At 49.4% G+C, this 27606-nt stretch overlaps 1 protein-coding gene across 4 annotated transcripts in view; it reads right to left on the bottom strand.

Moving 5' to 3' along the window:
- The window catches only part of EML1 (EMAP like 1), a 191281-nt gene that overhangs the window by 33860 nt on the left and 129815 nt on the right, over window positions 1-27606 (bottom strand). For all 4 annotated transcript variants that reach the window (XM_088475399.1, XM_088475397.1, XM_088475398.1 and 1 more), the window contains 5 exons: window positions 15010-15079; window positions 13465-13575; window positions 10680-10775; window positions 9647-9781; window positions 8407-8506 (listed from right to left, as the gene is read on the bottom strand). In XM_088475399.1, coding sequence (XP_088331525.1) covers window positions 8407-8506; window positions 9647-9781; window positions 10680-10775; window positions 13465-13575; window positions 15010-15079 — 512 coding nt within the window. The remainder of the gene's footprint in view (window positions 1-8406; window positions 8507-9646; window positions 9782-10679; window positions 10776-13464; window positions 13576-15009; window positions 15080-27606) is intronic.

Raw genomic sequence — 27606 nt, forward strand, 5'->3', positions numbered from 1 at the left:
CAGCCAGAGCAACTTTCTACAAGCGCCCTCGCCATTCTGTGATCACTCAGCCAGGGCAGCTTTCTACAAGCGCCCTCGCCATTCTGTGATCACTCAGCCAGAGCAACTTTCTACAAGCGCCCTCGCCATTCTGTGATCACTCAGCCAGAGCAGCTTTCTACAAGCGCCCTCGCCATTCTGTGATCACTCAGCCAGGGCAGCTTTCTACAAGCGCCCTCGCCATTCTGTGATCACTCAGCCAGGGCAGCTTTCTACAAGCGCCCTCGCCATTCTGTGATCACTCAGCCAGAGCAACTTTCTACAAGCGCCCTCGCCATTCTGTGATCACTCAGCCAGAGCAGCTTTCTACAAGCGCCCTCGCCATTCTGTGATCACTCAGCCAAGGCAGCTTTCTACAAGCGCCCTCGCCATTCTGTGATCACTCAGAGCTTTCTACAAGCACCCTCGCCATTCTGTGATCACTCAGAGCTTTCTACAAGCGCCCTCGCCATTCTGTGATCACTCAGCCAGAGCAACTTTCTACAAGCGCCCTCGCCATTCTGTGATCACTCAGCCAGAGCAGCTTTCTACAAGCGCCCTCGCCATTCTGTGATCACTCAGCCAGAGCAACTTTCTGCAAGCGCCCTCGCCATTCTGTGATCACTCAGCCAGAGCAGCTTTCTACAAGGGCCCTCGCCATTCTGTGATCACTCAACCAGAGCAGCTCTCTACAAGCGCCCTCGCCATTCTGTGATCACTCAGCCAGAGCAGCTCTCTACAAGCGCCCTCGCCATTCTGTGATCACTCAGCCAGAGCAACTCTCTACAAGCGCCCTCGCCATTCTGTGATCACTCAGCCAGAGCAACTCTCTACAAGCGCCCTCGCCATTCTGTGATCACTCAGCCAGAGCAGCTTTCTACAAGCGCCCTCGCCATTCTGTGATCACTCAGCCAGAGCAGCTTTCTACAAGCGCCCTCGCCATTCTGTGATCGCTCAGCCAGGGCAGCTTTCTACAAGCGCCCTCGCCATTCTGTGATCGCTCAGCCAGGGCAGCTTTCTACAAGCGCCCTCGCCATTCTGTGATCGCTCAGCCAGGGCAGCTTTCTACAAGCGCCCTCGCCATTCTGTGATCACTCAGCCAGAGCAGCTTTCTACAAGCGCCCTCGCCATTCTGTGATCACTCAGCCAGAGCAGCTTTCTACAAGCGCCCTCGCCATTCTGTGATCACTCAGCCAGGGCAGCTTTCTACAAGCGCCCTCGCCATTCTGTGATCACTCAGCCAGAGCAGCTTTCTACAAGCGCCCTCGCCATTCTGTGATCACTCAGCCAAGGCAGCTTTCTACAAGCGCCCTCGCCATTCTGTGATCACTCAGCCAGAGCAGCTTTCTTCAAGCGCCCTCGCCATTCTGTGATCGCTCAGCCAGAGCAGCTTTCTACAAGCGCCCTCGCCATTCTGTGATCACTCAGCCAGGGCAGCTTTCTACAAGCGCCCTCGCCATTCTGTGATCACTCAGCCAGGGCAGCTTTCTACAAGCGCCCTCGCCATTCTGTGATCACTCAGCCAGGGCAGCTTTCTACAAGCGCCCTCGCCATTCTGTGATCACTCAGCCAGAGCAGCTTTCCACAAGCGCCAATCATCCTGGAATTTATGCTGGGTACACACGGGACGCTCTATTCAGCAAAAGATATCGCTGAACGATCTCCCTTGAAATTTCTGGTGTGCTGGATGAACGATATCGTTCATCCACACACCAAAAGATATTGTGAACGACCAACGATCGTTCTCCCATATGGAAAATGAACTATATTGTCCAGGTTGGCCTGCATGCATGCATGGACGATGGACGATAAAGTTATTGTCCTGCGGGAGCACGCATCGTTGGTTGTTCATTGCATACACACGAACGATATGAAAGATATATAGTTGAACGATATCGTTCTCATCGTTCAAAGATATCGTCTCGTGTGTATGCACCATTACACTCATCCGGAACATCAGATTATTGCAGTGTCAGCTTGCCATGTGCTGGAGGGCCAATGACTGCTTACAGGTGATTTACGTAAGAGACAAAAACAACAACAACAAAAAACCAGGAAGATATGAGATAGACAGATATGAGATAGACAGATATGAGATAGACAGATATGAGATAGATCGGGGAGGGAAAACAGAAAGATATGAGATAATATGAGATATGGTAAGAACTCTCTATTTCTACGAAGTCCATAGGGTTCCACAGGATACCTTGGGTATAGGTGATGACGTCAGTCTTCAGGCACCACAGAGTTAAAGTTTTCAGCCTCCCAGGATGCATCTGGGTCCCTCTCCTATACCCCGCCCCCGGGCCAAGGCATCTCAGTTACGTCACAAGCCATAGGCCGGAGGAGGAGAAGAAAGAGAGAGAAGAAAAAAAAAATCTGGACACTCACAAGAATTACATTCTCACCATAGGGAGACGGAAAAACCGGTGACCAGAATAAAGCCCATCTGCAGTACAGGTGCGACAGGGCGGGAGTCCTGTGGAACCCTATGGACTTCGTAGAAATAGAGATAACAAGGGTAAGTTCTTACCATATCTCATATTTTCTACTTCAGGGTCCATAGGGTATCCACAGGATACCTTGGGAATGTCCCAAAGCAGTATCCTTTAAGGGTGGGGACGCTCCTGTGCTGAAAGGAGAATCCGCCGCCCGAAGGAAGCATCCTGAGAGGCAAATATGTCAAAAGCGTAATACCTCACAAAAGGTATTGACAGAAGACTACGTAGCAGCCTTGCAGATCTGAACTGCAGAGGCACCACGTCTAGCTGCAAACGAAGGACCCACAGACCTAGTGGAATGAGCCCTCACCAAGGAGGGAACTGGAAGACCTTCATGAAGATAAGCTTCTGAAATTGCCATACGAATCCAGCCTGCCAAAGTCTACTTTGAAGCAGGCCAACCCTTTTTACGGAAGCCATAGAGGACAAACAAGGCGTCCGACTTCCTAAAAGAAGAAGTGCGGTCAACATAAATTCTCAATGCCCGCACAACATCCCAAGTGGCGTCACCCACTGAAAGTCCAGGTGAATTGAAAGCCGGCACAACAATTTCTTCATTGATGTGAAAACTGGATACCACTTCGGGAAGGAATCCCGGACGAGTGCGAAGCACCGCCCTATTCCTATGAAAAATCAGAAAAGGGGGTCTACAAGAGAGAACCCCTAAATCCGAAATCCGTCTGGCCGAGGCCAGAAGGAATATGGTTTCAGCTGTAAGCCATTTAAAGTCCACTGAGTCCAGTGGTTCAAACGGCGGCCCCTAGAGAACTCTCAGGACCACAGCCCAATTCCAAGGCGCCACCGGTGGAACAAAAGGTGGCTGAATGCGAAGAACACCTCGCATAAAGGTGTGCACATCAGAGAGCGCAGCAATCCTACGATGAAACCAGACTGACAGGGCAGACACCTGCACTTTCAGAGAAGCCAGGCGAAGCCCATAATCCAGTCCAGCCTGTAGGAAAGCCAACACCCTAGACAGGCGGAACTCCCTAAGGGAATACCCTCTAGGTCTACACCACCGGAAGAAAGTATGCCACACACGATGGTAGATTCTTGCCGAGGAAGGTTTACGAGCTCTTAGTATGGTTTGCACCACGGAGCTAGAAAAACCCTCTGGACCTTAGCATGACCGTTTCAACAGCCACACCGAGTCAGGTCCGGGTGAAGACAAGGACCCTATGACAGCAGATTCGGTCGTAATGGTAACCTCAGAAGAACGTCTACTGACAGACTCTGGAGGTCGGAGAACCAGTGCCGTCTGGGCCACTCGGAAGCTATCAACAGTAGCGTACCTCCTTCTTGATTTGAATTTCCGTAATACCCGCGGAAGAAGGGAAAACGGAGGGAAAAGGTAGGCAAACTGGAACGTCTACTAGACGGACAGGGCATACACCAGAGACGCCTTTTCGTCTCATGTTCGAGACCCGTACACCGGCAACTTGTTGTTGTGCCGGGACGCCATGAGGTCTCTTTCTGGAAGACCCCACTTGTCCACTAGACTCCGAAAGACGTCCTGGTATAAAGACCACTCTCCCGGTTCCTCCTTGCTGGTTTAAATAGGCCACCGTGGTGGCGTTGTCCGACGGGACCTGCACAGGGTGACCCTGGAGAACCGGCTGTGCCCGCTGGAGAGCTCTTGACACCGCATGGAGCTCCAAAATGTTTATTGGAAGCTCCGCTACCGCCCGAGTCCACCTGCCCTGAAACAAGTGTGGACCCGTGACAGCTCCCCAGCACCGGAGACTGGCGTCCGTTGTTAACAGGACCCAGTTCGCCACCCAGAACGGGCGACCCTTGTTGAGGTGGGTCGTCTGCAAACACCAGGTTAGAGACAGGCGAACATCCGGAGTGAGCCCCATCGTCTGGGACTTGAGACACTGAGGCAATCCATTCCATCTGGACCGGATCAATAGCAGCAGAGGTTTGGAGTGAAATTGGGCGTACTCCACCATGTCGAATACCGACACCATTGAGCCCAATAACCTCTTTGCCAAGTGTATCGACACTCGACGACACTGCAGACAACTGCGCACCCTCAACTACAAAGCAAGGATCTTTTCCTCCGTCACAAAGATCCACTGCTGCCTGGAGTCCAATAAGGCCCCGACGTGCAGGATCCTCTGAGACGGGGTGAGAGTGGACCTCTGCCAGTTTGTCAACCAGCCGTGACGTTGCAGTACCGCAATCGTCAGATCCAGATGGTGTAAAAGAAGCTCTGGAGACCCCGCTATCAACAGGAGGTCGTCCAGATAAGGCAACAGTCGGACTCCCTGCGTCCGCAGGAGAGCCGCCATGACCTTGGTGAATACCCGTGGATCAGTCACCAGGCCAAAAGGCAGTGCCCGGAACTGGAAATGTTCGTTGCAGATTGCCAATTTTAGGAACTGCTGATGGCGCAAAAGAATAGGGACATGCAGGTAAGCGTCCTGGATGTCAAATGATACCATGTAGTCCCCAGGTTCCAGTGCCAGAATAATGGACCGCAGGGTCTCCATCCGAAACAGAGGCACCCTCAAGGACTTGCTGAGGGCCTTTAGGTTTAGTATTGAACGGTAAGACCCACTGTGTTTCTGCACCAAAAATAGAATGGAATAGAAACCCAGGCCCCTCTGGGAAATTGGAACATGCACTGCGACCAGCACCGGGCGAACTGAAGCTGGCGCCCCCCACTTTGGGGTCCCCCAAAAGGAGGCCTGGACCGTCAGGCCGCAGGTTTATCATCTGACCTAGGAGCCGGACGTCTGGTACTCCAGACCTGTTTCTTGGGCTTGGACAATTTCTTGGCCCCAGCCTGCCGTGGAAAGGACTGTACTTTAGGCCTACCTTGGGCCCTGTGAGGCCAAAAGGACGACCCACCAGCACTAGAAGGAATCGTAGCAGACAGAAGACATGCAGATTTTGCTGCTGCCAACGTAACTACAATTTTGTCCAGATCTGGACCAAATAGTACCTGTCCAGACCTTCTAATCCCTTTTTGAAATCCGCGTCCGCTTTCCAAGAACGCAACCATAAGGTGCGACGAGCAGCCACGGCTGCAGAGGAGATCCTAGAGGTGAGTATACAAATATGTAAGGCCGCTTCATTAATGTAAGTGGCCGAGTCTCGGAGATTGCCCACCAACTCGGTCTGTTCAGCCAAACAGTCAGAGTCCAAAGACGCCTCCAAATTATCCGCCCAGCGCTCCATAGCTCTGGCTACCCAACACACGGCCAGAGCCGGTCTGGATGCTTCCCTGCAAGGGAATAAACGGATTTGAGGCAGATCTCCACCTTGCGGTCAGTGACATCCTTCAAGGATGACATCGAAGGCATAGGCAACGTGGCACTTTTGACTAGGCATGTGACATGTGAATCCACTTGCGTAGGGGATTCCCGCTTAGAAAAATAATTGACCGCAAACGGATAAGCCACGGCTAAGCGTCTCTGGGGCTGAAACAGTTTACCTGGATTTTTCCACGCCTCCTCTAAATGATCCACTAATTGATCAGAAAGAGGGAACACCGTAGCCTCACCCTTAATATCCTTAAAAAGGCATATATGAATGTGGCCACCAAAGGATCAATATCCTCAATAACTAAAGCCGAGCGGACCGCTCGAATAAGACCAGGGATATACACCTTGGACTTAGCGTCCGGCTCTTTGGTACGGAGAGGTTCTTGGTCAGATAGATCCAGAATCTCCCAATGATCTGACGTCTCATCGTCATCCCCATAAGGAGCAGATAAAGACGCCACCGGCCGTTATGAGGCCGCAACACAGACTCCCCCTGTAAAACATCGGACAAATGCTGAACCGATGTAGTTAAGAGTATTAACCCACGCAGGCTCCGGGAAAACCTGGGAAGGGACAGGGAGACTGTGGGGTAACATCAATTGTCTCGGGAACTCCCGCATGGGTGACGACACCACTGACTGCTGGGACAAACCCGTCTGGGTAAACGCAGGTGGCGGAGCTAGCTGGCCCACAAGGGTTGTAAGCGCCTTAGTGAAACAAGCCCAGGGAGGTTCCTGTACCGGGACCGTGACCATAATCGGCCGTGACAGTGCCAGGCACTGGGGGCATAACCCCTCCGCGTTACCCTCCCCCTCCGCTATTGGTACCTTACATTTAGTACACATGAGCTGGAGAGGAAAATCAGTCTCAGACATGATGGTAAGTATGTGACACTCACACCTATACGTATTGGTATAGTGTGAATAACACCCTGCACACCGCGCACCGCAAGGGCTTTGAGCAGAGCAAGATCAGGGACAGTAATAAAGCGGACAGTAGAAAGTGAAAGTACAGACAGCAGGCTAGCAGTTCAGTCACATACAATGCAGAAGAAACAAATCCCTGCACTATTAGCGCTGATTCTCAACTACTCAGACCCTCAGGCTGGTAGGACTCAGCGCTGCATACACTGACCTGTGACAAACAGAGGAGAGGTATGCTGGGGGACCCAGACCGCAATGCCACTGCTCACAGGCTTCCAGCAGTGTTCACCATGCTTTAAAGATGGCCACCGAGGAGCAGAGGATGGAGGAGGCCGGCCTGGGGAGGACAGCTGACACACTGTGGCCAATCAGGCAGAGCAGAGACGCTGTGTGCAGCAGGGGAGGCGCCGGCTGTGAGACAGGGAAAGCGCGCTCCCCTGGCATGCATTTAACCCCTGGGACGCCGCAGCGGCCCGCTGTCCCAGGGGGTAGTGGAAGCGCAGGTTGGTCGCCTGGCTCCACGCTGCAGCCAGTCCCCAGGGAGCCCCCCTGCCTGGGGACTCAGGACCATGTGACCAGCGGGGACCCACCGCGGTACCCCGCTGCTTACCTGCATCCCCTTACATCCGGCCATGGTCCAAAACATCTGGGGACACCGCTAGCCGTGACCCCAGATGTCTACCAGCATCCCCGGATCAGTACCGGCGTTCTGGTACCGGCGGGGTGTAGGGGAGACGGCATGGACGTCAGTACTGACTGTCCATACTGTACTCCCAGATGTGCAGCCAGCGCTGCCTTTAAAAGAAACTTCAGGGGCTCTTCATAGCCCCCCTCTGCACAGTGCCTCCGACTCCGGCCAGGCACCGACGAAACTGAGATGCCTTGGCTCCTATACCCCGGGGGCGGGGTATAGGAGAGGGACCCAGATGCATCCTGGGAGGCTGAAAACTTTAACTCTGTGGTGCCTGAAGACTGACGTCATCACCTATACCCAAGGTATCCTGTGGATACCCTATGGACCCTGAAGTAGAAAGACAGATATGAGATAGACAGATATGAGATAGACAGATATGAGATAGACAGATATGAGATAGACAGATATGAGATAGACAGATATGAGATAGACAGATATGAGATAGACAGATATGAGATAGACAGATATGAGATAGACAGATATGAGATAGACAGATATGAGATAGACAGATATGAGATAGACAGATATGAGATAGACAGATATGAGATAGACAGATATGAGATAGACAGATATGAGATAGACAGATATGAGATAGACAGATATGAGATAGACAGATATGAGATAGACAGATATGAGATAGACAGATATGAGATAGACAGATATGAGATAGACAGATATGAGATAGACAGATATGAGATAGATCGGGAAAGGAAAACAGAAAGATATGATAGACAGATATGAGATAGACAGATATGAGATAGATCGGGAAAGGAAAACAGAAAGATATGAGATAGACAGATATGAGATAGACAGATATGAGATAGACAGATATGAGATAGATCGGGAAGGGAAAACAGAAAGCAAATCGTCGTTTTTCTACATTTGATGGAGGAAGTCACCGGGTAAGATGGAAATGTAACAAGCACCCAGTATTATAGGTATTTGGGATCACTGCAAAAGGTTAATATTTCATGGAAAATACAAAATACTTCTTTTACCTTTCCCCCAAACCAGGAGGTTCCCACTCGAGTCCCCTGTGATTGTGTCGCCGTTCTCCGAAAAAGTGACGCACAGCACAAACTTTGGTTTCTCTTGTTTCTGCGTTTATAGAAGTAAATGTAGGTGACAACACGGAGTGTATCATATGGTCTGTATCAATGCTACACAACATCTAACAGATACAAGGTAATACGATTATATATATATATATATATATATATATATATATATATTTATATTCTGACGGTATGCACCAATTATACACTAAAGAGGGTTCAATCACTTATTGGGTCAGGTGAGGAATTGCTGGAGTGTAACAAATGCCTTATCGGAGGTGAGAAGTCCATGTCCTAAGTAGGTTGTTTACAGGACATAAGCAGCCAACACACAATCATCTATGCATGATATACTACTATTATTATCATCATCATCCTTTATTTATATTTATATGGTATCAGGAGGGGTCCGCAGCGCCTTACAGAGTACATACACAGGAACAGTATGTACAAAACAAGAAAACAGGGACTTACAGTACAGAACATTGCAGGACATGGACAGTACTTATACACATTGCTGCACCGGCCGTCATTATAGCCAAATACTGTAAGGAGAAGGGCGGCAGGGGAATGGGATTGAAATACTGATGGCTTAAAAACCGCCGGTTCTAATCCCGACAGTGAGAGACCCCTCTCCCCCCTCTAACCCTAACCCTCCCTTAGGGGGGCCCAACCCTAACCTCCCCCCAGGGGTGCCTAAACCTAACTCCCCATCCCCACACCCTAAAACTAAGTCTCCCGGGGGAGAGCCTAACCCTAACCTCCCCCCTAGTGCCTAACCCCCCCTTTCCCGCTAGCCTAACCCTAACCGCCCCTTTCCCTAGCCTAACCATAACCTTCCCCGGGGGGTTCCTAACCCCAAGTCCCCTCGGGGGTCCCTAAACCTAACCACCCCCATCCCCAGGCTAAGTGCATACTTACCTGGCTGGAGGACGATCGGACTCGTATCCTTCGGCGTTCCGGCGTCGGGATTAACATCCCTTGCCGGGATGACACTGTCGGGATTGAGACTGGCGGCCGCAGAACTACATCCCGCGTCATAACCCAAAGGTTAGGCGCTGTTGTAGGCAGTGGGGAGGAGACTATGGTATAAGTGAGGGAAGGAAATGCACATTAGGGAAGAGGGCCCTGCTCGTCTGAGCTTACAATCTACGTGTGTATATGAATGATAAGGTTACTGTACCTCAAACAATCCTTGCTTCTTAATCAAAGAATTTCCTTCTAAGGTCCAGAAGTAAAGATGAGATTTCCCGCAGGTGACTATCGTGTTTGTGTCCGTGGGGTGGAAGTCAGCCACAAATACAGCTTCATTGGAACACTGGAAAAGTAAATTACAACCATCACTGGGACAGAGCTCACAAGACTGCAAAGAGCTGGAATCCTCATCTTACAGGACAGGATTACGCTGCCGCCTGTGTGTAACTAATATCACACACTGCACGCACACTTTCCTGTCCCACTGCTGGAGCGCACGAAGCTCACCTTATGCTCAGTACTGAGCTATTCACACTAGTAATAACATCCAGCTGGTATAACATCACCTGATATCTTGCAAAAAAAAAGCTAGTGCAACGCCCAAGAATCAGGTGATAATATTAAGTGCCATAAGTTTTGGGCACAAATGCAATCTGCAGCTGATCACTATATCCTCTGTATGTGACGCTCGCTGGCTGCACGGACAGGAGCCAACTCAGTCCCATTTCACCAGCCTGGGCTTTGGGAATTCACTTCCCGTCTGGTTGGGGATTTTTCAGGGATTTATGCTTCAATGAATTCAGTGATGTAGTAGAAACAATTCATATATAACATTTTATGTTCTAGACAATAAAGAATGACATTGTACTTTACATTATAACAGTGACCGGCGGCCTGTGGACACCAGGAAATGTGCTTACAGTTACTGCCTCTGATGTCGGAAACCAATAGGAGACACTAATGACACTAAATGTACCGGATGCTTTATCTAAGTGCCGCTAGGAACGCTCTACTTACAGCAGAATCTATCAGACCATTAGCTTAGATGAATTATTACACAGTTACGTATAAGGAGACAGGCTGTGGATAGCAAAGCCTGCATACGCCAGCCACACACACACACTACATTGGAAGGGCCCCATCACCATTATCTTGCCCCATACAGGAACAATGAGTTCTAAATTCAGACCATAAATAAAGATATGTCGCCTGCAGCAGAGATGGCTGGATTAGATCATTACCTTAACGTCTGCCAGCTTCTCTTCCTTCTGCCAGTCCCAGACGGAGAGAACGTGGTCGTTGGAATCATCCACAGAGCACAGGTTTCCGCCTCCGTTCTGAAAGCAGATTGGCAGAGAACAATGGATGACGTGGGGGAAGCGGGAGAGATTTATACACACAAGCTGTTCTCCTCTAGCAGAATACTCCTGGCCAGACAGTCACTCAGACTTTGTTGCCTTACTCTGTACTGGGCCAGACTTTAGCTGTTGTAAGGACTTTGGGCCTGACTCAGTACTATAGAGATTACGTACATGGTCTCACTACGACGATATGCTAATCTCTGCGATCGCTGCACCATACGCAGCACTACATAAGGACGCCCGCCTTACACACATCCGTAATAGACTGCGAAACCATCGGTAACATGGAGTACCATCTCAGGAATTGCTAACCTCATCGCACGCAGTGAGCACTCAGGCTACGTACGGCATCACAGTGGCTAATTTATGCACGCCCCTGCGTAATCGCAGTTGTGATTGCCGCTGAATTGGGCCCTTTAGTGCCTCTCTCTGTCCTGGGCCAGACTTTGGCTGTTATAAGGACTTTTTTGCCTATGAAAGCCCCTAAAGCTTTGGTGGCTAGGTGGCCCCGGTCATACAGTCACAGTTACACGTACAGAACTCCATTGTTCCCTAAGTAAGCGCAATTCTAGGGCAGACGCTCTTCTGTTAATGCTGTGACTTTGATGCTTTATCAAATCTGCTTTTAAAACATCTGCCGCTATTATTTATGTAAATATAAATCTAGTTATTAATTTACTTTGTTTGTAATCTCCTGTACCCACCTCTAGTAACAATGTAACAGGATTCTTCCTTTAATCCACTTTTATACAAAGCCCCATGGGAATCCCCCATCACCCCACAGAGAAGTATTAAAGTACCAAAAGGAGTTCAAACGCACTGGCACGCTTGCGTTTCGCCGACCACTCCCCCGTCACCACCCCCAAACAGCACTTCCTGTCACTCACTCTGCGATGGGTCTGCGTAGTCACTGCGATCGCAGTCCCGATCGCAGTGGAGAGTTTGCGTACTGCGATGCATACACAAGCGCAGGACGCAACTTTCGTCCGATTGCGTGCGTAATCGCAGTTGTGATTGCCGCTGACTTGGGCCCTTTAGTGCCTCTCTCTGTCCTGGGCCAGACTTTGGCTGTTATAAGGACTTTTTTGCCTATCTCCTGGGCCGTTTATGGATTATAGTAAGTGGAAAACCAATGCTCTGCTTTGTACATGATCATTTGTTTTGTTATTATATTAGGAGTAGAAATGTAGAGAAGCCGGGACGTGTGGCGATAGGTTATAGTGTGTAGGGGAGAGGCATAATGAGGACACTAATGCTGGCCATACACTAGCGCGATTTTGTGCCGATTATACGATTTTAGACGCCTCTTACGATGCATTGTGTGCAGTATCTAGGTAGGAATACGATCCGATGCGCATTGCCGCCGCCGCTCTCATATCGTATCTTATGATCAGACGTTCAGCCCATATTATCCGTCGTAATCATATGCAGATCGTGCTGTGTATTTGCGCATTTGATGCCGTGTTCTCCCAAGGCTGTTTTCTGCGGGTGCATCGCCCTGCAGAAACAGCCTGCCGCCCGGCACTTTTCCCCGCCGACCCCCGCTGTGGAAGGCTGGCCTCTGAAGTGACCGGAGGCTAAAGAAGCCTCTGATTGCTTCAGAGGCCAGCGTTCCCAGTGATGCACTGCGTGGGTGACGTCATGACGTCACCCGCGAGGTGAGGAGCCTACCCGGCGCGCCTGCTGGATCTAGTTAGATCCAGTTAGCACGAGGCAGCGGCCAGCAAGTAAAGGTAAGTGCTGGGCTGGGACCGGGGCCAGGACCAGTCTGGGGGCACTATTAAAGCCTGGGGGCATTACATAAGGGGCCAGCCTGGGGGCGCTGCATAAGGGGCACTATTAAACCTGGGGGCACTATTTAAGCCTGGGGACACTACATAAGGGACCAGTCTGGGGGCACTACTTCAGCCAGGGGGCAATGCATAAGGGCAAGGTTAAACTACAGGGGACAATGCATAAAGGGGAAAACTACAGGGGGCACTGTATAAAGGGCACAAATACAGGGGGTACTGTATAATGGGCACTTTTGACTGAGAGCCAGTGGGGGAGCAGCCTGAGACCTGTCGGGCTGGATTGGTAAAGGAGATACCCCTTTTCCCGGCGCGCGCATAATTGCGAAGGCCCACACCAGGCTACTTTTGGATGCCACCCGGCTGGAAAAGTATTCTGGGGAGAACACTGTGATGCATTGTGCATCCGAACGTCTGAGCGGCACCATTTGACTGACATTTTCCTGTATTTAAATCCATTATGATCGCATGTTTTTACGGAGGCACACGATCGATCGTATCATGACCCATCGTATAGGGGCGAATGATCGTGCGTGAGATTGTATGTACATCGTGTGTCAAAAGGCACCAAATCGTGCGGCCGGGACTGCAAGGGAGCTGCCGGGGAGTTGAAGGGAAATCCTATGCCGAATCTCATCTTATGCTGGTGGTACTGGTGTATGGCCAGCATTAGATCGCAGCTCGGACTGACTGCATGGGATCTGGGACCTGGATACAGCCATATAAAAGGGACACCAATGTTACATTGCGAGTTGGAGGAAACGGTGTAGAGTGTAAGTTAATGCTACAAAGGAGGAGGATCCTGATGATATAAATGCATTTGCTCTGTGACGCTGTGACGCTCCCAGCAATCAGTACTATTGTCTATTACTTACAGACTTAGAAAAAGCCACACAGGTGACAGCGCGGTCGAAGAAACCCATGCCGATGACGTGTAACGTGTTCAGCGTCACAGAATCCCAAACCCGGACATGTGGCGGCAATTGCTGGAAAATAATGGAAGAACACAACATATCAATCCCCTAGCGGTCATCAGGGTCTTAGCATGTTACACGAGTGTGTTTGTGTGGCCCATGTATGTCTGTGCGTCCTGTGTGTGCAACTGTCTGTGTATATGTGCGTGCAATGCATGAGCATGCCTATGGGTGCAATGTGTGTGTGTCCCATGTATGTGTGTCACATATAGGTGCGTGTGTGTGCCATGCTTGTCTGTGTCTCGCATGTGTTGGTGTGAATCATGTTACAGATAAGAAATAACACTTAATAGTTCTATGTATATTACTAAAAAAAAGTTCTACAATACACGTAAACCTCGGCCAAAATTAGCTTGAACATATGAAAGCCCCTAAAGCTTTGGTGGCTAGGTGGCCCCGGTCATACAGTCACAGTTACACGCACAGAACTCCATTGTTCCCTAAGTAAGCGCACTTCTAGGGCAGACGCTCTTCTGTTAATGCTGTGACTTTGATGCTTTATCAAATCTGCTTTTAAAACATCTACCGCTATTATTTATGTAAATATAAATCTAGTTATTAATTTACTTTGTTTGTAATCTCCTGTACCCACCTCTAGTAACAATGTAACAGGATTCTTCCTTTAATCCACTTTTATACAAAGCCCCATGGGAATCCCCCATCACCCCACAGAGAAGTATTAAAGTACCAAAAGGACCATAAATTATACACAGTGATACCAGCTCTACCTCAATTGCATCCTCATTTTACTGAGGTATACAAAAGCCAGGCAGGTACGGAATCAGTATGATTTACCACCGGCCAAGCTGGCGGTTCAAATCCCAACAGCGGCAGCCCGGCAGGGGTGAAAATCCCGATTGTGAAAAGGTAAGTATTCACTAACCCTAACCCTCCCTTAGGGGTGCCTAACCCTAATTTACCCCCCTAAGTGCCTAAACCTAACCCCCCCCTTCCCAGCAGCCTAAACCTGAGTCCCCCGGGGGTGCCTAACCCTAACTTCCCCCTGGGGGTGCCTAGCCCCAACCCCCCTTCCCCTAGCCTAAACCTAACCTCCCGGGGGGGGGGGGGTAAGAAGGGTGTCGGGCTCCCGACGTAGGTCTAAAGACCGGCGGTCGGGATTACGTCTGGCAGGTACACTCGGGGCCCCTCCTGCTGGTTTTTATACACAATGATATATGGATTGCTATATGATCTCATTTCTGGGAGGGGGGGGGGGGGCATTATTCATAATGAATCAATTATGGAATAATAACAATGGAGTGAATTTCAAAATAGGATATAAGGAACGATTTCATCACTGAGGCGTGAGGCACTGAATATGGATGCCTCCACTGTGCATAGATGACAGGAACACTGTTTTCTTATTAGAAGGGAAGGATGTTCTGTAGTATAATACAAGCACTGGTGCACTCAAAGTCAGCATTATAATAGGAAGGGGGCACTTACTTTACCATCTTTCGATGTACCTGCAACCTGGCCTGTTGCGATGGTAATTTTATCAGGATGGATGGCGAGGCTGCAAGAGAAAGACATAAGTACACCACACAAGGCTATAGTACATAGCACACACTGCAATGGGCCTGTATAATGACACAGGAGGAGGAGGGGGGGCAGACATAAGTACACCACACAAGGCTATACTACATAACACACATTGCAATGGGCCTGTATAATGACACGGGAGGAGGAGGGGGGGCAGACATAAGTACACCACACAAGGCTATAGTACATAACACACGCTGCAATGGGCCTGTATGATGACACGGGAGGAGGAGGGGGGGGGCAGACATAAGTACACCACACAAGGCTATAGTACATAACACACGCTGCAATGGGCCTGTATAATGACATGGGAGGAGGAGGAGGGGAGGGGGCAAACATAAGTACACCACACACGCTGCAATGGGCCTGTATAATGACACGGGAGGAGGAGGGGGGGCAGACATAAGTACACCACACAAGGCTATAGTACATAACACACGCTGCAATGGGCCTGTATAATGACACGGGAGGAGGAGGGGCAGACATAAGTACACCACACAAGGCTATAGTACATAACACACGCTGCAATGGGCCTGTATAATGACATGGGAGGAGGAGGGGGGGGGCGCAGACATAAGTACACCACACAAGCTGCAATGGGCCTGTATAATGACACGGGAGGAGGAGGAGGGGGGGCAGACATAAGTACACCACACAGGGCTATAGTACATAGCACACGCTGCAATGGGCCTGTATAATGACACGGGAGGAGGAGGTGGGGGCAGACATAAGTACACCACACAAGGCTATAGTACATAGCACACGCTGCAATGGGCCTGTATAATGACACGGGAGGAGGAGGGGGGGCAGACATAAGTACACCACACAAGGCTATAGTACATAGCACACGCTGCAATGGGCCTGTATAATGACACGGGAGGAGGAGGTGGGGGCAGACAATAAGTACACCACACAAGGCTATAGTACATAGCACACGCTGCAATGGGCCTGTATAATGACACGGGAGGAGGAGGGGGGGCAGACATAAGTACACCACACAAGGCTATAGTACATAGCACACGCTGCAATGGACCTGTATAATGACACGGGAGGAGGAGGGGGGGCAGACATAAGTACACCACACAAGGCTATAGTACATAGCACACGCTGCAATGGGCCTGTATAATGACACGGGAGGAGGAGGGGGGGGGCAGACATAAGTACACCACACAAGGCTATAGTACATAGCACACACTGCAATGGGCCTGTATAATGACACGGGAGGAGGAGGGGGGGGCAGACATAAGTACACCACACAAGGCTATAGTACATAACACACGCTGCAATGGGACTGTATAATGACACGGGAGGAGGAGGAGGGGCAGACATAAGTACACCACACAAGGCTATAGTACATAACACACACTGCAAAGGGCCTGTATAATGACATGGGAGGAGGAGGGGGGGGGCAGACATAAGTACACCACACACGCTGCAATGGGCCTGTATAATGACACGGGAGGAGGAGGGGGGGCAGACATAAGTAGACCACACAAGGCTATAGTACATAACACACGCTGCAATGGGCCTGTATAATGACATGGGAGGAGGAGGGGGGGGGCAGACATAAGTACACCACACAAGGCTATAGTACATAACACACGCTGCAATGAGCCTATATAATGACATGGGAGGAGGAGGAGGGGGGGGGGGGGCAGACATAAGTACACCACACACGCTGCAATGGGCCTGTATAATGACACGGGAGGAGGAGGGGGGGCAGACATAAGTACACCACACAAGGCTATAGTACATAGCACACGCTGCAATGGACCTGTATAATGACACGGGAGGAGGAGGGGGGGGCAGACATAAGTACACCACACAAGGCTATAGTACATAACACACGCTGCAATGGGCCTGTATAATGACACGGGAGGAGGATGAGGGGCAGACATAAGTACACCACACAAGGCTATAGTACATAACACACACTGCAATGGGCCTGTATAATGACATGGGAGGAGGAGGGGGGGGGGCAGACATAAGTACACCACACAAGGCTATAGTACATAGCACACACTGCAATGGGCCTGTATAATGACACGGGAGGAGGAGGGGGGGCAGACATAAGTACACCACACAAGGCTATAGTACATAGCACACGCTGCAATGGGCCTGTATAATGACACGGGAGGAGGAGGGGGGGGCAGACATAAGTACACCACACAAGGCTATAGTACATAACACACGATGCAATGGGCCTGTATAATGACACGGGAGGAGGAGGGGGGGGGCAGACATAAGTACACCACACAAGGCTATAGTACATAACACGCTGCAATGGGCCTGTATAATGTCATGGGAGGAGGAGGAGGGGGGGGGGGGGGCAGACATAAGTACACCACACACGCTGCAATGGGCCTGTATAATGACACGGGAGGAGGAGGGGGGGCAGACATAAGTACACCACACAAGGCTATAGTACATAGCACACGCTGCAATGGACCTGTATAATGACACGGGAGGAGGAGGAGGGGGGGCAGACATAAGTACACCACACAAGGCTATAGTACATAGCACACGCTGCAATGGGCCTGTATAATGACATGGGAGGAGGAGGGGGGGGCAGACATAAGTACACCACACACGCTGCAATGGGCCTGTATAATGACACGGGAGGAGGAGGGGGGGCAGACTTAAGTACACCACACAAGGCTATAGTACATAGCACATGCTGCAATGGGCCTGTATAATGACACGGGAGGAGGAGGAGGGGGGGCAGACATAAGTACACCACACAAGGCTATACTACATAACACACATTGCAATGGGCCTGTATAATAACACGGGAGGAGGAGGGGGGGCAGACATAAGTACACCACACAAGGCTATAGTACATAGCACACGCTGCAATGGGCCTGTATAATGACACAGGAGGAGGGGGGGGGGGGGGGCAGACATAAGTACACCACACAAGGCTATACTACATAACACACATTGCAATGGGCCTGTATAATAACACGGGAGGAGGAGGGGGGGCAGACATAAGTACACCACACAAGGCTATAGTACATAGCACACACTGCAATGGGCCTGTATAATGACACAGGAGGAGGGGGGGGGCAGACATGACTCACTGTGTGACCAGCATCAGAGAGAACTAGTTACCACAGACATGTACAGTTTTATTCTTAGCTGACACCACCACAATAAAACTGCTAATAAAAACTAAATAGCCCAGTAACCTCAATTGTTTAATATTCAATTCACACACATGTGGTTAGCAAAGGACCCCGTGTGTGACAGATATAGGTGTATTTAAGGATGGGGTAGGAGGAGATTATAAGCAGTGAAAAGACTGAAGTTGTCCATAGCAACCAATCAGCTTTGAGGTAGCATTTATCAAGTACATTCTATAAAATGATAGGTAGAAGCTGATTGGTTGCTATGGTAAACTTCTCCACTGGACCACTTCCACCTTCTCCTCACTGCCTGGTACATCTCCCCCTACTAGTCCCGCAGGGATATATGTAACAGAATGCCTCACACCTCCATCCTCCACAGATAATTAGTGATTCTTACATCAGTGGGGCTGCTCAGTGGGGGGTAAATGACAACATGTGCTGGACTGAGGGGCATTTCGGAGTGCTGGACCCGTTTAGTTATTGAATTATGAAGATTGAGTGTAATGTTCTGGAGGTTAGAGGACGGCACATATAAAGCTGCACTTAGGGTAGCTTTATGCACATTCGGGATATATATGTACACACGTTACAGTAGGGGTGGGCAATAAGCGGTCCCCCAGTTGTTGTAAAACCACAAATCCCAGCATGCACTGCCACAGTGCTGCTATCTGGCCATGCTGAAAAATGTTGCAATGCATTCTGGGATTTGTAGTTCAACAACGGCATGCTTCGTTGCCCATTAACGTAGCCATTCCTTCTACTTAACTCCTGCAGGTACCACACATAAGGCCTGACTCTTAGCTGCACAAAGCTGTAATGTGCTTAGATTCAGCAACTTTTTACACATTGCAGGTACATTATTTGTGTATACACCAGTGATTCTGAGACGGACGGATGGGTGTTTCTGTGGGGCAAATGGGAGTATGCCACATCCCCTGCACCCACCATAGTGTAGTAGGTGTAACTGCTGGTGACAGCGATGGCTGCTGTGTATATACAGTGTATGTGCCGTATCTCCTGCACCCAGCATAGTGTAGGTGTAACTGCTGTGTATACAGTGTATGTGCCGTATCTCCTGCACCCAGCATAGTGTAGGTGTAACTGCTGTGTATACAGTGTATGTACCGTATCTCCTGCACCCAGCATAGTGTAGGTGTAACTGCTGTGTATACAGTGTATGTGCCGTATCTCCTGCACCCAGCATAGTGTAGGTGTAACTGCTGTGTATACAGTGTATGTACCGTATCTCCTGCACCCAGCATAGTGTAGGTGTAACTGCTGTGTATACAGTGTATGTACCGTATCTCCTGCACCAAGTATAGTGTAGGTGTAACTGCTGTGTAAACAGTGCATGTGCCGTATCTCCTGCACCCAGCATAGTGTAGGTGTAACTGCTGTGTATACAGTGAATGTGCCGTATCTCCTGCACCCAGCATAGTGTAGTAGGTGTAACTGCTGATGACAGCGATGGCTGCTGTGTATACAGTGTATGTGCCGTATCTCCTGCACCCAGCATAGTGTAGGTGTAACTGCTGTGTATACAGTGTATGTGCCGTATCTCCTGCACCCAGCATAGTGTAGGTGTAACTGCTGTGTATACAGTGAATGTGCCGTATCTCCTGCACCCAGCATAGTGTAGTAGGTGTAACTGCTGATGACAGTGATGGCTGCTGTGTATACAGTGTATGTGCCGTATCTCCTGCACCCAGCACAGTGTAGGTGTAACTGCTGTGTATACAGTATGTACCGTATCTCCTGCACCCAGCATAGTGTAGGTGTAACTGCTGGTGACAGCGATGGCTGCTGTGTATATACAGTGTATGTGCCGTATCTCCTGCACCCAGCATAGTGTAGGTGTAACTGCTGTGTATACAGTGAATGTGCCGTATCTCCTGCACCCAGCATAGTGTAGTAGGTGTAACTGCTGATGACAGCGATGGCTGCTGTGTATACAGTGTATGTGCCGTATCTCCTGCACCCAGCATAGTGTAGGTGTAACTGCTGTGTATACAGTGTATGTGCCGTATCTCCTGCACCCAGCATAGTGTAGGTGTAACTGCTGTGTATACAGTGAATGTGCCGTATCTCCTGCACCCAGCATAGTGTAGTAGGTGTAACTGCTGATGACAGCGATGGCTGCTGTGTATACAGTGTATGTGCCGTATCTCCTGCACCCAGCATAGTGTAGGTGTAACTGCTGTGTATACAGTGTATGTACCGTATCTCCTGCACCCAGCATAGTGTAGGTGTAACTGCTGTGTATACAGTGTATGTGTCGTATCTCCTGCACCCAGCATAGTGTAGGTGTAACTGCTGTGTATACAGTGTATGCACCGTATCTCCTGCACCCAGCATAGTGTAGGTGTAACTGCTGTGTATACAGTGTATGTGCCGTATCTCCTGCACCCAGCATAGTGTAGGTGTAACTGCTGTGTATACAGTGTATGTACCGTATCTCCTGCACCCAGCATAGTGTAGGTGTAACTGCTGTGTATACAGTGTATGTACCGTATCTCCTGCACCAAGTATAGTGTAGGTGTAACTGCTGTGTAAACAGTGCATGTGCCGTATCTCCTGCACCCAGCATAGTGTAGGTGTAACTGCTGGTGACAGCGATGGCTGCTGTGTATATACAGTGTATGTGCCGTATCTCCTGCACCCAGCATAGTGTAGGTGTAACTGCTGTGTATACAGTGTATGTGCCGTATCTCCTGCACCCAGCATAGTGTAGGTGTAACTGCTGTGTATACAGTGAATGTGCCGTATCTCCTGCACCCAGCATAGTGTAGTAGGTGTAACTGCTGATGACAGTGATGGCTGCTGTGTATACAGTGTATGTGCCGTATCTCCTGCACCCAGCACAGTGTAGGTGTAACTGCTGTGTATACAGTGTATGTACCGTATCTCCTGCACCCAGCATAGTGTAGGTGTAACTGCTGGTGACAGCGATGGCTGCTGTGTATATACAGTGTATGTGCCGTATCTCCTGCACCCAGCATAGTGTAGGTGTAACTGCTGTGTATACAGTGAATGTGCCGTATCTCCTGCACCCAGCATAGTGTAGTAGGTGTAACTGCTGATGACAGCGATGGCTGCTGTGTATACAGTGTATGTGCCGTATCTCCTGCACCCAGCATAGTGTAGGTGTAACTGCTGTGTATACAGTGTATGTGCCGTATCTCCTGCACCCAGCATAGTGTAGGTGTAACTGCTGTGTATACAGTGTATGTGCCGTATCTCCTGCACCCAGCATAGTGTAGGTGTAACTGCTGTGTATACAGTGTATGTGCCGTATCTCCTGCACCCAGCATAGTGTAGGTGTAACTGCTGTGTATACAGTGTATGTACCGTATCTCCTGCACCCAGCATAGTGTAGGTGTAACTGCTGTGTATACAGTGTATGTGCCGTATCTCCTGCACCCAGCATAGTGTAGGTGTAACTGCTGTGTATACAGTGTATGTGCCGTATCTCCTGCACCCAGCATAGTGTAGGTGTAACTGCTGTGTATACAGTGTATGTGCCGTATCTCCTGCACCCAGCATAGTGTAGGTGTAACTGCTGTGTATACAGTGTATGTGCCGTATCTCCTGCACCCAGCATAGTGTAGGTGTAACTGCTGATGACAGTGATGGCTGCTGTGTATACACTGTATGTACCGTATCTCCTGCACCCAGCATAGTGTAGGTGTAACTGCTGTGTATACAGTGTATGTACCGTATCTCCTGCACCAAGTATAGTGTAGGTGTAACTGCTGTGTATACAGTGTATGTGCCGTATCTCCTGCACCCAGCATAGTGTAGGTGTAACTGCTGTGTATACAGTGTATGTGCCGTATCTCCTGCACCCAGAATAGTGTAGGTGTAACTGCTGTGTATACAGTGTATGTGCCGTATCTCCTGCACCCAGCATAGTGTAGGTGTAACTGCTGTGTATACAGTGTATGTGCCGTATCTCCTGCACCCAGCATAGTGTAGGTGTAACTGCTGTGTATACAGTGTATGTGCCGTATCTCCTGCACCCAGCATAGTGTAGGTGTAACTGCTGATGACAGCGATGGCTGCTGTGTATACAGTGTATGTGCCGTATCTCCTGCACCCAGCATAGTGTAGGTGTAACTGCTGTGTATACAGTGTATGTACCGTATCTCCTGCACCCAGCACAGTGTAGGTGTAACTGCTGTGTATACAGTGTATGTACCGTATCTCCTGCACCCAGCATAGTGTAGGTGTAACTGCTGGTGACAGCGATGGCTGCTGTGTATACAGTGTATGTACCGTATCTCTCCTGCACCCAGCATAGTGTAGGTGTAACTGCTGGTGACAGCGATGGCTGCTGTGTATATACAGTGTATGTGCCGTATCTCCTGCACCCAGCATAGTGTAGGTGTAACTGCTGTGTATACAGTGTATGTGCCGTATCTCCTGCACCCAGCATAGTGTAGGTGTAACTGCTGTGTATACAGTGTATGTGCCGTATCTCCTGCACCCAGCATAGTGTAGGTGTAACTGCTGTGTATACAGTGTATGTGCCGTATCTCCTGCACCCAGCATAGTGTAGGTGTAACTGCTGTGTATACAGTGTATGTGCCGTATCTCCTGCACCCAGCATAGTGTAGGTGTAACTGCTGTGTATACAGTGTATGTACCGTATCTCCTGCACCAAGTATAGTGTAGGTGTAACTGCTGTGTATACAGTGTATGTGCCGTATCTCCTGCACCCAGCATAGTGTAGGTGTAACTGCTGATGACAGCGATGGCTGCTGTGTATATACAGTGTATGTGCCGTATCTCCTGCACCCAGCATAGTGTAGGTGTAACTGCTGTGTATACAGTGAATGTACCGTATCTCCTGCACCCAGCATAGTGTAGTAGGTGTAACTGCTGATGACAGCGATGGCTGCTGTGTATACAGTATGTGCCGTATCTCCTGCACCCAGCATAGTGTAGGTGTAACTGCTGTGTATACAGTGTATGCACCGTATCTCCTGCACCCAGCATAGTGTAGGTGTAACTGCTGTGTATACAGTGTATGTACCGTATCTCCTGCACCCAGCATAGTGTAGGTGTAACTGCTGTGTATACAGTGTATGCACCGTATCTCCTGCACCCAGCATAGTGTAGGTGTAACTGCTGTGTATACAGTGTATGTACCGTATCTCCTGCACCAAGTATAGTGTAGGTGTAACTGCTGTGTATACAGTGTATGTGCCGTATCTCCTGCACCCAGCATAGTGTAGGTGTAACTGCTGGTGACAGCGATGGCTGCTGTGTATATACAGTGTATGTGCCGTATCTCCTGCACCCAGCATAGTGTAGCTGTAACTGCTGTGTATACAGTGTATGTGCCGTATCTCCTGCACCCAGCATAGTGTAGGTGTAACTGCTGTGTATACAGTGAATGTGCCGTATCTCCTGCACCCAGCATAGTGTAGTAGGTGTAACTGCTGATGACAGTGATGGCTGCTGTGTATACAGTGTATGTGCCGTATCTCCTGCACCCAGCACAGTGTAGGTGTAACTGCTGTGTATACAGTGTATGTACCGTATCTCCTGCACCCAGCATAGTGTAGGTGTAACTGCTGGTGACAGCGATGGCTGCTGTGTATATACAGTGTATGTGCCGTATCTCCTGCACCCAGCATAGTGTAGGTGTAACTGCTGTGTATACAGTGAATGTGCCGTATCTCCTGCACCCAGCATAGTGTAGTAGGTGTAACTGCTGAGGACAGTGATGGCTGCTGTGTATACAGTGTATGTACCGTATCTCCTGCACCCAGCATAGTGTAGGTGTAACTGCTGTGTATACAGTGTATGTACCGTATCTCCTGCACCCAGCATAGTGTAGGTGTAACTGCTGTGTATACAGTGTATGTGCCGTATCTCCTGCACCCAGCATAGTGTAGGTGTAACTGCTGTGTATACAGTGTATGTGCCGTATCTCCTGCACCCAGCATAGTGTAGGTGTAACTGCTGTGTATACAGTGTATGTACCGTATCTCCTGCACCAAGTATAGTGTAGGTGTAACTGCTGTGTATACAGTGTATGTGCCGTATCTCCTGCACCCAGCATAGTGTAGGTGTAACTGCTGGTGACAGCGATGGCTGCTGTGTATACAGTGTATGTACCGTATCTCCTGCACCCAGCATAGTGTAGGTGTAACTGCTGTGTATACAGTGTATGTGCCGTATCTCCTGCACCCAGCATAGTGTAGGTGTAACTGCTGTGTATACAGTGTATGTACCGTATCTCCTGCACCCAGCATAGTGTAGGTGTAACTGCTGTGTATACAGTGTATGTGCCGTATCTCCTGCACCCAGCATAGTGTAGGTGTAACTGCTGTGTATACAGTGTATGTGCCGTATCTCCTGCACCCAGCATAGTGTAGGTGTAACTGCTGTGTATACAGTGTATGTGCCGTATCTCCTGCACCCAGCATAGTGTAGGTGTAACTGCTGTGTATACAGTGTATGTGCCGTATCTCCTGCACCCAGCATAGTGTAGGTGTAACTGCTGATGACAGTGATGGCTGCTGTCTATACACTGTATGTACCGTATCTCCTGCACCCAGCATAGTGTAGGTGTAACTGCTGTGTATACAGTGTATGTACCGTATCTCCTGCACCAAGTATAGTGTAGGTGTAACTGCTGTGTATACAGTGTATGTGCCGTATCTCCTGCACCCAGCATAGTGTAGGTGTAACTGCTGTGTATACAGTGTATGTGCCGTATCTCCTGCACCCAGCATAGTGTAGGTGTAACTGCTGTGTATACAGTGTATGTGCCATATCTCCTGCACCCAGCATAGTGTAGGTGTAACTGCTGTGTATACAGTGTATGTGCCGTATCTCCTGCACCCAGCATAGTGTAGGTGTAACTGCTGATGACAGCGATGGCTGCTGTGTATATACAGTGTATGTGCCGTATCTCCTGCACCCAGCATAGTGTAGGTGTAACTGCTGGTGACAGAGATGGCTGCTGTGTATATACAGTGTATGTGCCGTATCTCCTGCACCCAGCATAGTGTAGGTGTAACTGCTGTGTATACAGTGTATGTGCCGTATCTCCTGCACCCAGCATAGTGTAGGTGTAACTGCTGTGTATACAGTGTATGTGCCGTATCTCCTGCACCCAGCATAGTGTAGGTGTAACTGCTGTGTATACAGTGTATGTGCCGTATCTCCTGCACCCAGCATAGTGTAGGTGTAACTGCTGTGTATACAGTGTATGTGCCGTATCTCCTGCACCCAGCATAGTGTAGGTGTAACTGCTGTGTATACAGTGTATGTGCCGTATCTCCTGCACCCAGCATAGTGTAGGTGTAACTGCTGTGTATACAGTGTATGTGCCGTATCTCCTGCACCCAGCATAGTGTAGGTGTAACTGCTGTGTATACAGTGTATGTGCCGTATCTCCTGCACCCAGCATAGTGTAGGTGTAACTGCTGTGTATACAGTGTATGTGCCGTATCTCCTGCACCCAGCATAGTGTAGTAGGTGTAACTGCTGATGACAGCGATGGCTGCTGTGTATACAGTGTATGTGCCGTATCTCCTGCACCCAGCATAGTGTAGGTGTAACTGCTGTGTATACAGTGTATGTGCCGTATCTCCTGCACCCAGCATAGTGTAGGTGTAACTGCTGATGACAGTGATGGCTGCTGTGTATACACTGTATGTACCGTATCTCCTGCACCAAGTATAGTGTAGGTGTAACTGCTGTGTATACAGTGTATGTGCCGTATCTCCTGCACCCAGCATAGTGTAGGTGTAACTGCTGGTGACAGCGATGGCTGCTGTGTATACAGTGTATGTGCCGTATCTCCTGCACCCAGCATAGTGTAGGTGTAACTGCTGTGTATACAGTGAATGTGCCGTATCTCCTGCACCCAGCATAGTGTAGTAGGTGTAACTGCTGATGACAGCGATGGCTGCTGTGTATACAGTGTATGTACCGTATCTCCTGCACCCAGCATAGTGTAGTAGGTGTAACTGCTGGTGACAGCGATGGCTGCTGTGTATATACAGTGTATGTATCGTATCTCCTGCACCCAGCATAGTGTAGGTGTAACTGCTGTGTATACAGTGTATGTACCGTATCTCCTGCACCAAGTATAATGTAGGTGTAACTGCTGTGTATACAGTGTATGTACCGTATCTCCTGCACCCAGCATAGTGTAGGTGTAACTGCTGTGTATACAGTGTATGTGCCGTATCTCCTGCACCCAGCATAGTGTAGGTGTAACTGCTGTGTATACAGTGAATGTACCGTATCTCCTGCACCCAGCATAGTGTAGGTGTAACTGCTGGTGACAGCGATGGCTGCTGTGTATATACAGTGTATGTGCCGTATCTCCTGCACCCAGCATAGTGTAGGTGTAACTGCTGTGTATACAGTGAATGTGCCGTATCTCCTGCACCCAGCATAGTGTAGTAGGTGTAACTGCTGGTGACAGCGATGGCTGCTGTGTATATACAGTGTATGTATCGTATCTCCTGCACCCAGCATAGTGTAGGTGTAACTGCTGTGTATACAGTGTATGTACCGTATCTCCTGCACCAAGTATAATGTAGGTGTAACTGCTGTGTATACAGTGTATGTACCGTATCTCCTGCACCCAGCATAGTGTAGGTGTAACTGCTGTGTATACAGTGTATGTGCCGTATCTCCTGCACCCAGCATAGTGTAGGTGTAACTGCTGTGTATACAGTGAATGTACCGTATCTCCTGCACCCAGCATAGTGTAGGTGTAACTGCTGGTGACAGCGATGGCTGCTGTGTATATACAGTGTATGTGCCGTATCTCCTGCACCCAGCATAGTGTAGGTGTAACTGCTCTGTATACAGTGAATGTGCCGTATCTTCTGCACCCAGCATAGTGTAGTAGGTGTAACTGCTGGTGACAGCGATGGCTGCTGTGTATATACAGTGTATGTATCGTATCTCCTGCACCCAGCATAGTGTAGGTGTAACTGCTGTGTATACAGTGTATGTACCGTATCTCCTGCACCAAGTATAATGTAGGTGAAACTGCTGTGTATACAGTGTATGTACCGTATCTCCTGCACCCAGCATAGTGTAGGTGTAACTGCTGTGTATACAGTGTATGTGCCGTATCTCCTGCACCCAGCATAGTGTAGGTGTAACTGCTGTGTATACAGTGAATGTACCGTATCTCCTGCACCCAGCATAGTGTAGGTGTAACTGCTGGTGACAGCGATGGCTGCTGTGTATATACAGTGTATGTGCCGTATCTCTTGCACCCAGCATAGTGTAGGTGTAACTGCTGTGTATACAGTGAATGTGCCGTATCTCCTGCACCCAGCATAGTGTAGTAGGTGTAACTGCTGATGACAGTGATGGCTGCTGTGTATAC

The sequence above is a fragment of the Taudactylus pleione genome, unplaced genomic scaffold (assembly GCF_031769625.1).
Source record: "Taudactylus pleione unplaced genomic scaffold, aTauple2 ptg000171l, whole genome shotgun sequence".
NCBI classification, from domain to species: domain Eukaryota; kingdom Metazoa; phylum Chordata; class Amphibia; order Anura; family Myobatrachidae; genus Taudactylus; species Taudactylus pleione.